The sequence below is a fragment of the Scyliorhinus torazame genome, chromosome 3, assembly GCF_047496885.1.
Source record: "Scyliorhinus torazame isolate Kashiwa2021f chromosome 3, sScyTor2.1, whole genome shotgun sequence".
Classification (NCBI taxonomy): domain Eukaryota; kingdom Metazoa; phylum Chordata; class Chondrichthyes; order Carcharhiniformes; family Scyliorhinidae; genus Scyliorhinus; species Scyliorhinus torazame.
The window spans coordinates 332,212,070-332,225,724 of NC_092709.1; the positions used below are offsets into that span (position 1 = coordinate 332,212,070).

Consider the following 13,655-nt stretch of genomic DNA (forward strand, 5'->3'; position numbering starts at 1 on the left):
TATCACTATCCACACACCCGCCCCACCGTGTACATTCGCACCTCCAGACCTAGCCTAACTGACGGGGGAAATGACCTATGTGGGATTATCATATCTATGAGCATTACAAGAGTAATGTAGTACCATGAATAGACACTCGAGGGAGCTGCAGATACTACTATATAAAGCAGTGGTGCTAGACCTTAGGGGAGGTGTGTGTGCAGGAGACAGCTAGTGAAGGTCACCAGAGCAGTTAGTGTGAGAAGGTTAGATTATAGTTTATACCAGTAGTGAGATTAGCAGTAGATGAGTGTAGTTAGATTGTTATTGATCAATTCTGTATTCTAAAAGGACTCGGTGCCGAAACCCAGTTTAGTAGCGTAAATAAAATCATAGCTTTGTTTAAGTAAAAGCTATACTGTGGTCTTTGTGGAACACTACGCCACCCATCCTAGACAAGCTACACAAAGAACACCACAACCTACATACGAGTTGGGAACAGGAGTCGGCCACTCAACCCCTCGAGACTGCTCCGCCAATCAATAATGACTGACCTAATCATGGGTCACAGAGGTTACAATCCTCCCCTTACTGCATCTTGCTGTAGGGATCACCCTGTTTGTAACCAGGGACTTTTGGTCACAGGTTAGTTTAACGAGACTGTTTGCTGCGAGATCCATCTGGCCTTCCACTCATTGGGTGACAGTGATGTCAACGGATGCAAAGAATCAGCAACTTGTTTAAATCTAAATGGCATCTTCTGCAGTGAAAGGCAATTTTGTTTGCGGGGGCGGGATGGTGTGCAGGGTTTGAAAACACAATGTAGCATCACATAGCAGCAGAATGAGGAGTCACGCAATTCAGGTCAGAATCTGTAACTAGAATTATGATTAAAGCATCAACTCGAGTTACAGGTTCCCGTGCATCTTAACTACTTTTGGCATCTCCTTTTTTCTAACCTTTCTCCTTTTGGGGTAAAAACATTTCATGTACAATTTTTCCTAAAGCACCCTAAAATTGCCAATATACAATCCTGTTGGCTAGCAGACCAATGGGAAAAGCTAGCAAATTTCTCCGGCCTTAAACCTTCTGAGGGTAGCTGCGAATATTCTTCTACCTTGTATTTATCTGTAAGTATTATTTATAAATTGAAATTAGAATCGAGAAGCTCGCTGAGAGATGAACAGCAGCGGACAAACCAAAATCAGGTGACGTTTATGTCATAATATCCACTCATGTATATAATGAGAGGCAGACAGGCAGTGATTGATACACAGGATAACCAATGGAACACGCACAACACATAACAACCAAACACCAGACAGGACACCACCACTATAAAGCACACAGGGCATTAAGACTCTCCCTCTCTCTCTACAGAACACAGCGACTGAGATAGTAAGAGTGCACAAGCCAGTGAGCACTATCACCATGAGGTAGAGAGTTAGTCTGGTCAATCCAGTAGGAGGTTATCAGTTAGATTGATAGAGTGTCAACTCACAGCAGATTATGTACAGCAATCAGCAAGTTCAATAAAACAGTGTTGGACCATCTCCTGTGTCAGAAGCCTGTTTCTAGTTTCACTGCATCCAGTTGCAGTCAACGTTGAACCAACTTACTTAACACATCAGTTTAGATTGTAAAATTTCCTTTCTCCAGTCTCCGGAAGAATGCTAAGTGTCATTTGCTGCTTTCTGATTGGACCTGGCTTGCCAGTGTCCTCCTTGAAGCCAGCTCCACAAATCTCCTGCAAAGTCAACGACGATGGACTGGACAGTGTGACTGGACGGCCGAAAAGCGTCACCTCCTGGTTTCTCAATTTTCAAATCTCCAGTGGTTCCAGGGGAGGACATAATAATGTCAAAGAGACTCTGATGCTCTCCCTGGAGCCCGGCAGGGTTGATATTATTGACTGGGCGGAGCTTGCTGCTGATCATTCAAAAGGGCGACAAGTTGTCCATCGCGCTGCATCACGTTCCGAGTCCCGACGTCTTAAAGGTGAGGCAGAGCGGCTGCAGTGAAGGAAAGAAAAGGAAGTAAATTCTGCTCTCTGGATCCCACTGCCTCATGGGACATCCTGCCCCACCAGCCCAAAGATCTATGGATCAAGAATTGGCCTGTTCAGTCATATGCAAAGACCCATAGTAGGAAATTGGGACCCTCAGACAAGGTGACCCTTAAATCGAACGTCAGCTCATGACTACCTCCGTGTCTCCAGCCCACCCCATAACGCATTTAAGCTAAATCCCCTGTCCGTATCTCCAGATCAAACAACCACTTTCATTTCTACAATGAGGTGAGGGGGGGGTAACTGAGTTTGCAGGATATCCAGCTGGATGTGCTGTTAGTGAAGAAACCACTGAGCTACACTCATTTCGCAGCCCAGTCCCTAATGTCTCTGTCTGTTTTGACATTGTACTCCTCTCTGTGTTCTTCAGTTTTCCGACGTGGCCTCTACACCCCAACACCACTCTTTCCCCCCCCCCCCCCCCCCCCCGCCCCCCTATTTGTCTCAATCACCTATTTGTCACTGGAATTATCATTTTAAAACTTCTCCACGTCCCCACATCTTCCATCCTCCCCACCTCTTAAAACAAACTCTAACTTTCCCACCGGTTGATATCCTCTTTCTCCTATACTTCCCCTTGCTACATTTTCCTGAATCTTTATCGCTGCATGTTTCCAGTGTCTGGTTTTTAGAACATTTTGATCACTGGTGCTTCTCCAATTCTGACCTCTCGCAGCCCACCCACCCCAATATTCATTGTGCTGCCAATACTGACCATTTCTTCAACTGCCTCGGCCAAAGGCTCTGCAAACCCCTGCCTAAATGTGGCCTCTTCTCTACCTCTCCACGTAGACGATGCTCCATTCCTCAATACCTACCTCTCTGACCAAGCTTTGGCCCCCTGTGCCAATGTCGCTGGTTTTCAACTTCATTTACGGGATATGGGCATGGTTGGTTGAAGTAGCATTTATTGCCCGTCCCTAGTTGCCCTTGAGAAGGTGGTGGTGAGCTGTCTTCTTAAACTGCTGCAGTCCCTGAGGTGTAGGTACATCCACTGTGCTGTTAGGGAGGGAGTTCCAGGATTTTATACCCAGCCACAGTGAAGGAATGGTCGATATATTTCCAAGTCAGGGTGGTGAGTGGCTTAGAGGGGAACCTCCAGGTGGTGGGGTCCCCAGGTATCTGCCGCCCTTGTCGTTCCAGATGGTAGTGGTCGTGGGTTTCGGAAGGTGCTGTCTCAGGAACCTTGGTGAGTTCCTGCAGTGCATCTTGTGGATGGTACACATGGCTGCCACTGTTCGTCGGTGGGGGAGGGAGTGTTTTTTGGATGGGGTGCAATCAAGCTTTGTCCTGGATGGTGTCAAGCTTATTGTGTTGCCGGAGCTGAGCTTATCCAAGCAAATTTAAAAAACATCGAAATTTAGAGTACCCAATTCTTTTTTTTTAAGGAGCACTTTAACATGGCCAATCCATCTACCTTGCACATCTTTGGGTTTTGGGGCTGAGACCCACGCAGATATGGGGAGAATGTGTAAATTCCACACGCACAGTGACCTGGGCCGGGATTCGGACCCGGGTCCTCAGCGCCGTTGGCAGCAATGCTAACCACTGTGCCACCATGCTGCTCCCTGAGGCAGCAGTGTTAATCACTGTGCCACTCTGCTGCCCTGTAACCACAGTATTTATATGAACTAGTCCAATTCAGTTTCTGGTCAATGGTAACCCCCAGGATGTTGAAAGTGGAGGATTTTGTTAATGCCATTGAATGTCAAGGGCAGTGGTTCGATCCTCTTTTGTTGGAGATGGGTGGGTGACGGGGGACAGGCCAAGTGGCTGGGGTAATGCCTGCTGGCGAGGCATTAGGCGGCCCACCCGGGAAATGCCACTGTGGTCCCTACAGGGGTGCTGGACGGGGGCTGCGGAGCGTACCACTGGCATGGGAAGTGCCAGCCGACCGCATCCCTCGCATCAGGGATGGGCGCTAGGGCCAGTGTGGGGGGGGGGGGTATGGGGAGGACACCTGCTCCCGGTGGCCATCAAGATGACGGATGCCCTGTACTTTTACGCGACGGGGTCCTTCCAGGCTCCAAGTGGGGACCTTTCTTGGATCTCGTAGACCTCGGTGCACAGGTGCATCCGCGCCATCGCAGAGGCCCTATATGCTCAGTCAGCTCAATACAACCACTTCAATGTGGACCAAGCCCACCAGCATGCCCGGGCAGCGGGGTTCACCGCCATTGCCGACATGCCCCGTGTCCAGGCGGTGATTAACAGGATGCATGTCCCCCTACGAGCACCTGCTGATGACCGGAAGCTCGACACCAACCGGAAGGGGTTCCACTCAATGAATGCGCAGCTGACATGTGATCATCAGCTGGGCATCATGCACGTCAGCGCCTGATACCCAGGCACTGTGTATGACTCCTTCATTCTGGCACACTCGGCCACCCAGACCAGCCCACCCCTTACACCCATCTGACAGAGCACCGAGGCAGGTTGTAACAATGTGAACAGGTGTTTAATGTGACAACATATATACAGATTTGTGCCCTTGCCCCTATTATTAAACTGTGCCCTGCATCCGTGCCAACTCTACTGATGTCTAACTTTCTGGTCTTACAGGCCCTAACGCTATGTCTTGATGGATCCCCAGATGGTACATCAGGAGTGGAGGTGGCCTGCTGTGATTCCCGCCCTGGGACCGAGGTCCCTGTTGGCAGCCATCTTTTGGGGCGACCAGGCCTAGCTGGGCCCGGCTGCTGCCAGGTGTCCCAGGTGGCTAGTGCCACACAATCCTGCCCGCTGCCCACCAGATGCACCAGGGACAGGAGGAAGGGAGTTTGAGGTGCTGCGGTGTTCCGGCACCTCTCTTGCGGGAGTCACCGGCAGCCTCACCATCTCCTCCTCCCTTGGGAGTCCCAATGGACCCCGGCTACACTGTGGGATGAGGGTGCGAGCAGAGCTAACCCCTGAGTCCTGGAGGCCCGCACACGTCCCGACCAGGGTCTGCATGCTCGTGGCCATGGAGCACAGGGAGTGGACCATCGTCATCTGGGACTGCGCCACATCACCCATTCACTGTGCCACCACCTTCTGGATTTGTGTCACGTCAGCCAGTGACTGTGCCATCTCCCTCTGGGACTGGGCCACCTCCATCTGAATCTGCGCCACATGGGCAATGCCGCTGGTGCTCCCAGCCATGGCCTGCTGTGACTGGGCCACGCTAAGGAGCGCCGCTGCAATTTCCAGGTGGCTCTGGCACATGGTCGCCTGTGAGGCGGCAACCCTATCCTGGGCCTCGGCTAGCACCTGCACAGAATGCCCCAAGCCTTGGACATGCTGATCCATAGCTAAAACCGTTGCCCCCAATGCTTTCATATGAACACCACCTGTGCAGTGATGGTCTGGGTGACCATGGGCACCACCTCCACCGCTGCATGCGGTTGGACTCCTCCAACTGCACCTGCAGGGGCTGGATGCTCACTGGCAACCCTTCATGTAGGGCGCGATTCTCCGAGCCCCGTGCCGGAACCGGCCCACGGCGCCCCGACGCCAGCGCGCGATTCTCCGAGGCGCGGAAAATCAGAGCCATTTGCGCTGGCGCGTTTGACGCGGCGCCGGCCGCGGGCCGCTGGAATCGGCGGGATCGCTGCACGAAGGGTCGGGGCTGGGGAAAAGCGCTCCTTCACCGCGGGGGGGGGGGGGGGGGGGGGCGCCTCCGATGGGGTCTGGCCCGCGATCGGGTCCCCACCGATAACGCGGCGGCGCTCATGACGGCGCGATCACTTAGTCTACATTTTGGAGAATCGCCCCCGTAGTCCCTGGCTCTGCGACTGCATCTCCACAATCGATGGGACTGTCTGTTCCAGAAGCTCGAGACCCACCTGAACGACAGCTAGTTCCTGGGGTCGGCCCGCCCTTTGTCCACCACCCTGGGTGTTCCTACCTCCACCTGCTATACCAGATCTACTGTGTGGTGTGCACCAGATAGTGTCCCAGGAGCCTCTTCACTAAAGTGCCCAACCGAGGTGAGTGTCTCCGGGATGGTGGAGGGTGTTGGAAGCAGCTGTGACAGGAAATCAGTGCCATCCTCCAACTCGAGCCCTGGAGTGTCCTGAGCCTCGGGTCGAGAGTTGGTATCCGAGCTGCTCTGCCCATCACTGCTCAGCTCACAGTGGGGCTCAGAAAATGATAGCGGTAGACAGTCCGACACATGCGGCCTTGGGGGTGGGCAGCTGGTGGTTTCAGTGGCCAGGGCACCTGGCCATGGTGGCCGTATGGGTGCGCCCCCCCCCCCCCCCCCCCCCCCCTCCCGTGTTCCAGATTCCCCCATTTATGTAACCTCTCTTCTTAGGACAACCCTCTTATCCCATGGATGGATTTAGTGAACCTTCACTGTACTGCCTCTAATGCAAGTATATTCTTAAACATGGAGAGCAGAATTGCACACAGTATTCCAGGTGTGGTCTCGACATAGCCCTGGCCAATTGTCGTCTCTCTTCTTGTATTCAAAACCCCTTGCAATAAAGGCCAACATGCCATTTGTCTTCTTAATTGCCTGCTCTATCTGCACATTAATCTTTTGGTGTTCCTCGTGAGAGGACACCCAAGTTTCTCCAAACGTCAACAAAAAGGATACTGCTCTTCTGTTCTTATGAATAAATTGAATAACCTCTCACCTCTCTACCCACTCATTTAACCTGTCTACATCTCTCTGCAATCTTTTTGTGTCCCCCTCACACTTGCATTCCCAGCGAGCTTTGTGTCATCGATAACTTGCGTTCCAATTTTCACACCCGGTATCCGAGCAGTGTTGCTGGAAGAGTGGGAGTCTCTCTGTGCTTTGTGCTGAGTGATTCAGTGAACTCTTGAGGTCAAGTGAGGCCATTTGGCCCATTGTGTTAGTGGTCGGGGGCGAACCATTTCATCCCACTCTCTTGCTCTTCATACTCCTGTAATTGTTTTCCCTTCAAGGGTTTATCCAGTTCCCTTTTGAAAGTTACTGTTGAATGTGTCTCTCTCCTCCACCACCCTCCTATGCCGTCTGACACTGACTGGCCAAACAGTCTCTTTCTGTGCAGTAATTCTTGTTACGACTTTCGGACTTCTTTGAGAATCGTCTTAAATCTGTTCTCTTGTCGCTCACCCTCTGTCACTGGAAACTGTTTTTATTTAAGATATCAAAGCCTTTCTTGATTTTTGAATGTCTCCAATCTCGCTCAACTGGCTCTGTTCTTTAACCAGTCACGTTTATGAACATGGGAGTCTTGTGGACTCTACTTACCCGGCACCAAATGTCATAGCTGCTCTGCACAACAATGTTGAGTTTTTACAGCCCAACCTCTTTTTGGCATCTTTTGATCAATCTGCTTACTAGGATTTACTGCCCTTTGTCCAAATTGAGTACGGTCCGATTAAAATCGAACGATTATCCCTTTCGCACAGTGTTTATTTTTGAAGAGCCTTTCTTTTCTGGGAATGGGACTAGCAACTCCCTGCCGGTGGTACGGCTGAAATCGGGCGTTCACTGTGTGGCAGATTTGTTGATACTTAACCACAGTAGCATCCAATTACGCAAGACATAACAAAACCGTCGGGCTTCCAGACTGAGAGTTCAGAAAGCACATAAAAACATAAGGCATCCATTTCCCATGGGCCGCAGGATGCACACCTCTGAGACCCTTACCAGCAGGTGTGGTCCCGGAAACAAGGCTGTCAGTACAGGACTGCAGAGGAGGGTTATATAGCCGGCGGTGCCATCTTTCCCATGAGACATTATCCCAGCGTTAAGAACCCGGCAGATGTTAAATACGAGGGTATTCCAAATCCCTGAAGGAAAACTTGGAATGCCGATTTTTAACTGCTTATTTTGCAATTTGTTGATGTGAGGAAAGAGATAGAAACCAGTAAAGAAAGTTCCAGTCGCGTTGTCATCATTCAAATGAAAGACATTTATTAAACTGTAAAACGTCAAGAAAGGCAACAATACAGAACAATAATTACACTTAACTACAATAATAGCTACACTACACACCGAATACTTAAATTAGTCCCATTCCAAATATCTCCCCTATCCTAAATTTCAAGAATGTACCCCCCCCCCCCCCCCGAAACAACATCTCCCAAGTTCTCTGGCTGGGATTCTTCAAAATGGCGGCTAAGTGTTGACGCCTCTTGGCCCAGCGATTATGTGGCCCACAGGGGGGCAGCACGGCGCCGGAATGGTCCACGCAGCTCCGGCTGCCTATACGCGGCCCTGCACTGCCGTGCGACATGGCGGACCCACAAAGCGGGCCCATGATCGCGGTCCTGGCCATCGTGAAGGCCCCCCCCCCCCCACTGGAGACTGATCTCCCCGCACCCCCCCCCCCCCCCCCCAGGACGGCCACTGCAGCCGCAGTGCCGAGCTCTGCGATGCCGAGCTCCTGCCAGATGGAACCATACGTGAACTACGCCGGAGGGAACTCGGCCGGTCATCCGTGGAGAATCGCCTCGGGGGGCCTCTTTCAACGGCCCCCGACCGGTGCCGCGTCGAAGTCGTGCGCCGATTCTCCGGTCGCCGGTGGTTCGCGTCCCGGCATCGGACCCAATCGCGGGTCTGATGCCCCATTCGCCGCCCTCGCGCCGAGCGCGATATCGGCGGGGAGGCTCGGAGAACTCCGGCCTCTGCCTTTTTTCAACCTCGACCTCTCATTTATTCGGCCTTTTTTTTGTTCTTTCACAATTCTCTCACAATCTAATTCTACTTGTCTAATTCACCATTAACTTGGTGAATATTATTTGCTTTCACTCTCTCCCTGGGAAGTCCAATCTGTACAATCGGGTTCTTTCTTATGAACTTGGTCTCTTAATTTACTTGAGCTCGGGTAACAGTTTCCACGTCCCATTATTCTAGTGCCGCCTCTTCCAAAATATCGAGTAAAGGTTTGCGAACGTTGGCGTTAATTCATACTGTGGCCTCGGCAAATGACTACATCAAGAAAAGATGGTGGGTCAGAATCCTCTGCAGCCAGCCATCTCATACCAAACTCCGTTCGGTGAATTTATTCCCTTTCAGCTCAATTTCTGGCCCGCAGATTGCTGGAGGTGCAAGTTGAAAATGGATCATAGAATCCCTACAGTGCAGAAGGAAGCCATTTGGCCCATAGAGTCTGCACCAGCCCTCTGAAAGAGCACCTTCCCCAATCCCCTGCCCTAACCCCACAATATCATAACCCCAGCTAATCTGCACGCTAATGGGTGATTTTTGTTTTATCCTGGCCAATTCACCTTACTCCACGTTTTTGGACTGTGGGAGGAAACCGGAGCACCCGGAGGAAACCCACGCAGACACAAGGAGAACATACAAACTCCACACACACAGTCACTCAAGGCCGGAATTGAACTCGGGTCCCTGGCGCTGTAAGGCAGCAGTGCTAACGCCCATATCGTCTGAGACCTTGGTGAAAGACTGTATCCAGACTGCATGTCCTTCGTAATGCGAGTTACGGATTGAGAAAGAATCAAAAATGAATAGAGGAATTAGAATCAAATCAGCAATGGAAATACTGGATTAAAAGAGAGAAAATAAAAAGCCAGAAAGGAGAAGCTGGAACAAGATCGAAATGGTGAAGAGAACCTCCGAGGAACAGATTACGAGCTGCAGGAATGAGGCTCCAATTTTAATTGTTCCTTGTTGGGCTGGAGAGGTTGGGTGACATCAGAGGAACAGGAACCACCTCCCGTAAAGGGCTGATTAAAACTACCAGCCTTCACTTTCTGTGGGGAGTTTAATTTACTTCAATAACCCACGTGCAGCAATTTCTTAACTAACGAGGATTTTGAGTTCTCACTTTCTCCAGGTTAACTGCAGAACAATAAAAATCAGCCAGCAATTTGCGATGATTCACAGCGCATATTTTGCTCACTACAAGTTACTGGGTTACATGCACAATACATCATTATTGTCCCAACAAATTCTGGGCTAACGTTGCTATGGAGACAGGATCATAAAATCTTAAAAGCAAAATTGATATATCATAAATCTTAATTAGGTAACTAAACAACCTGGAGGCTTTTGTTTGCATTATTCATGGTGTTATTAATGCAGGCACTAAAATTAATTGTAACAACATTAATAAAAAAGAAAGGGGAACACTGTAGACCTGCAGCAAAGGCCGTAAATACTGCAAATCATCGGGTCTGTTAGCATCTGTCGGGAAATAAGTCAGAACATGACTTTAAAAAAAAAAATATTTATTAAAGGTTTTTAACACAATTTTTCTCCCTTACAAACAATAACCCCCCCCCCCCCTCGTAACAAAAAAAAACTGAGAAATCGCGCAGAGCAAGATATATACATGGCAAAATGATATATTTACACAGCTTTGTACACTGGCCCTCACCCGTACGTGCCAGTTTCCCCAACCCTTCATGTTATCTCTTGCTCATCCACCCTCCCAGACAGTCCCCCCTTTCCCCCCCCCGCTCCCAGGACATCCCCTCCACCCCCCCACCCCCCCCAAGGTTGCTGCTGCTGCTGACCGATCTTCCTCTAACGCTCCGCGAGATAGTCTAGGAACGGTTGCCACCGCCTGTAGAACCCCTGCGCAGACCCTCTCAAGGCGAACGTAATCCTCTCCAACTTTATGAACCCAGCCATATCATTTATCCAGGCCTCCAGGCTGGGGGGCTTCGCCTCCATCCACATTAGCAAGATCCTTCGCCGGGCTACTAGGGACGCAAAGGCCAGAATGCCGGCCTCTTTCGCCTCCTGCACTCCAGAACATGACTTTTTTAAAATGCAGGTGTTGACTGATGTTTACTTCCAATAGTTGTAATCCTTTTAGTTGTAACAATGCATGTTTCAAAAATATCTTGCTTGGAACAAACTTTTGATAAATATAATGCTTTCCATCACATTGCCAATATTTCAACATTAATTATTGGACACCAATGACCACAGGAAGGTCATGAGGGCTTCAGACTGACCTCTGAGACCTCTGCTTTTCTTCAACCCTGACCTCTTTATTCTCCCACTTCCTTTTCTCATGACCACTGACCACCGGGGATAGGGCACTTTTCCTCCAGAAAGTGCTCTATTTTCCTTTTCAGATATTCCCTGAGGCCAAACTCTTTGAACAAAGCTTTTGGTTGCCTGTCCAAATACTTCCTGGTACGGCTTCAATGTCAGATCTTTAGCTCGATTAGACATTTCAGAAGGACGCTGGGATTTCTCACAACGTGGTAAGGTACCATAAGTCCCTCTACCATCAATGTGCGGAGCCACACAACTTACAAAAACACCACAGCGTAATGAAGAGGGTGCATGCAGTCCCTTTTCCTTTGTAGCTTTGCTGACTCACCCACTAAATCTTACCCACCATTTCTCCCTTTCAGATGCTAATGAAACGCTGCAATGTAATATAATTGACTTGATGTGATGCCGATATTATGTTAGTTATGTATGGTCAAGGCTGAACTTTTTTGTTTCTGGCTTTGAATGTGCTGAAGTTGACTTGTGTGAAAACCTCCTCTGAGTTGAACTTAGTCCTTTCTTTTTAACCCCAGGTATAATTGGTAGCAATAAATCCATCAGGAAATACATCACCACTATCTTGTTTCTCTACTGCATTTGCCTGCTGCCAACAATAGCTTTTGGTTCTTTGAATGATGAGAATACAAGAGGATCGATTGGTAAGATTTTATTTTTAAATTTGATTTCCAATTCAGGGGCGATTTAGCGAGGCCTATCCACCTCGCCTGGCATCGTTTTGGGTTGTGGGGGGGGGATGAGACCCACGCAGACACGGGGAGAACGTGCAAACTCCACGCGGACAGTGACCCAGAGCCGGGTATCGAACCCGGGTATTCGGCGCCGTGAAATTGATTGGTAAGATATTAAAGAAAGTCTGCCTTTGTTCAGTAGGTTCGCTTGATGCAGGAAACAACAGGAGTAGGCCATTGAGCCTCACGTATCTGTACTGTCACCCAGTGAGATGGCGCCTGATCCATGATCAAACCCCATATGCACTCACCTTTGTCCCATATCGTTTCATCAATCCCTATTTTTAAAATGAATAATTGGCCTGTCATCAATTGCCAAACATGTGAAGCACTCTTTCCAAATTTCAACTCAAAAAGGTCGGGCACTTATTTTTAGACTGTGCCCCCTTGCCCTAGACTTCTGAACCAACAGAAAGAGTGGGCGTGGTTTTCCACTCAAGATTGCTGACAGAGTGGGAAAACCAGCGTGCAGTGGGCTTTCTCCCCACATCCTCTGGCACTCTGTGCACAGAAAACCTGGGGGCGTTGCCTCCACAGATTGGGGCACCATTCCGATCTGTGATGAGGTTTCTTTATGCGGGGGGTGGTTTGGGGGGGGGGGGGGGGATGCCCACATGATGGGGAAGCCCTTTAAGCATATGTCAATTTATTAACATGTGATTTAAATGAGGTTCCCTCCGTTCCGGCGCGAGGGGTGGGGAGAGTAAGAGAATGAGATTTGCACTGTCATCAGGGGTCTTCCCCAACCACACATAAGGGGAAACCCCTGCCAGAGCCCCCTTAGCGCTGCCCCTTTCATGTGCCCACTTTGACACTGCCCACTGGGAGGATGCGTTGTGGGCGGACACTATGGCGTAAAGCCGTTTAATTCCACCAAAATGTATACAAGTTCATGGAAATCAGGCTCACACCCTCACTGGGGTGTTACTGAGAGATCTCGCGGGTGCAAGGGAGGCGGTGACATCGTGGTATTGTCACTGGACTAGTAATCCAGATGCCCAGAGTGCTCTGGGGACCCAGGTACCAATCCCACCATGGCAGATGGTGAAATTTGAATTCAATAAAAATCTTGAATTAAAAGTCTAATGATGGCCATGAAACCATTGTCGATTGTCAAAAAAACTCATCTGGTTCACTAATGCCCTTTATGGAAGAAATTTGTCATCCTTACCTGGTCTGGCCTACTTGTGACTCCAGACCCACAACTGCCCCTCAAGGGCAATTAGAGATGGGCAATAATGTTTGGCACAGCCTGTGACACCAACGTCCCATGAACAAATAATTTTTTTAAAATCCCGTTGTGGCCCGCTCGTGAGATTTAGCAGCCATAACACAGCAAATGGGGTCGCTAGATATTGCCCAATATTATCCTCAATTTCTTTTGTAAGCCACGGTTCAGCATTTCCTCTTTTACTTTTGTGCCAGACAAGAAAGAATTAACCTTGTCATTCATACGCACGTTTAAATATGCATCATTGCCTATCCACCGAAAACCCCTTTAATAAGGTTCCCCAATCTATCCTTGCCAATTCGCGCCTCACAGCCTCATAGTTTCCTTTACTTAGATTCAAGGCCCTAGTTTCGGATTTGACTACTTCACTCTTCCCCCCATTTTCTTTTCCCAAACTACTGCTCTCCATTCGAATAAAACTGCTTGTCGTCAGCCTTTTACCAGTTTTGGAGTCTCCAGTATTGATTGCGATGCTGGAGTTACTTTTTCTGGATTTGTGATGCTGTTTTGTCTGCTGTTTCCCGCTGCTCTGTTCAGAGCCTGACCCATTTTGCATTGTGTCTTTTATTTGGCACTTTTAACTTTGGCAGCCACCAGCTGCAATTTCTGCTACTGATAAAAAAGGTTCAGGGGACGAGTCACTTTCAGTCTTTTCTTTGGTGCTGCCTGTCA

General features: G+C 49.4%; 1 protein-coding gene across 5 annotated transcripts in view; it reads left to right on the top strand.

Moving 5' to 3' along the window:
* Positions 1 to 13,655, top strand: part of slc4a11 (solute carrier family 4 member 11) — a 400,651-nt gene that overhangs the window by 318,483 nt on the left and 68,513 nt on the right. For all 5 annotated transcript variants that reach the window (XM_072497675.1, XM_072497673.1, XM_072497671.1 and 2 more), the window contains one exon: positions 11,537 to 11,662. In XM_072497675.1, coding sequence (XP_072353776.1) covers positions 11,537 to 11,662 — 126 coding nt within the window. The remainder of the gene's footprint in view (positions 1 to 11,536; positions 11,663 to 13,655) is intronic.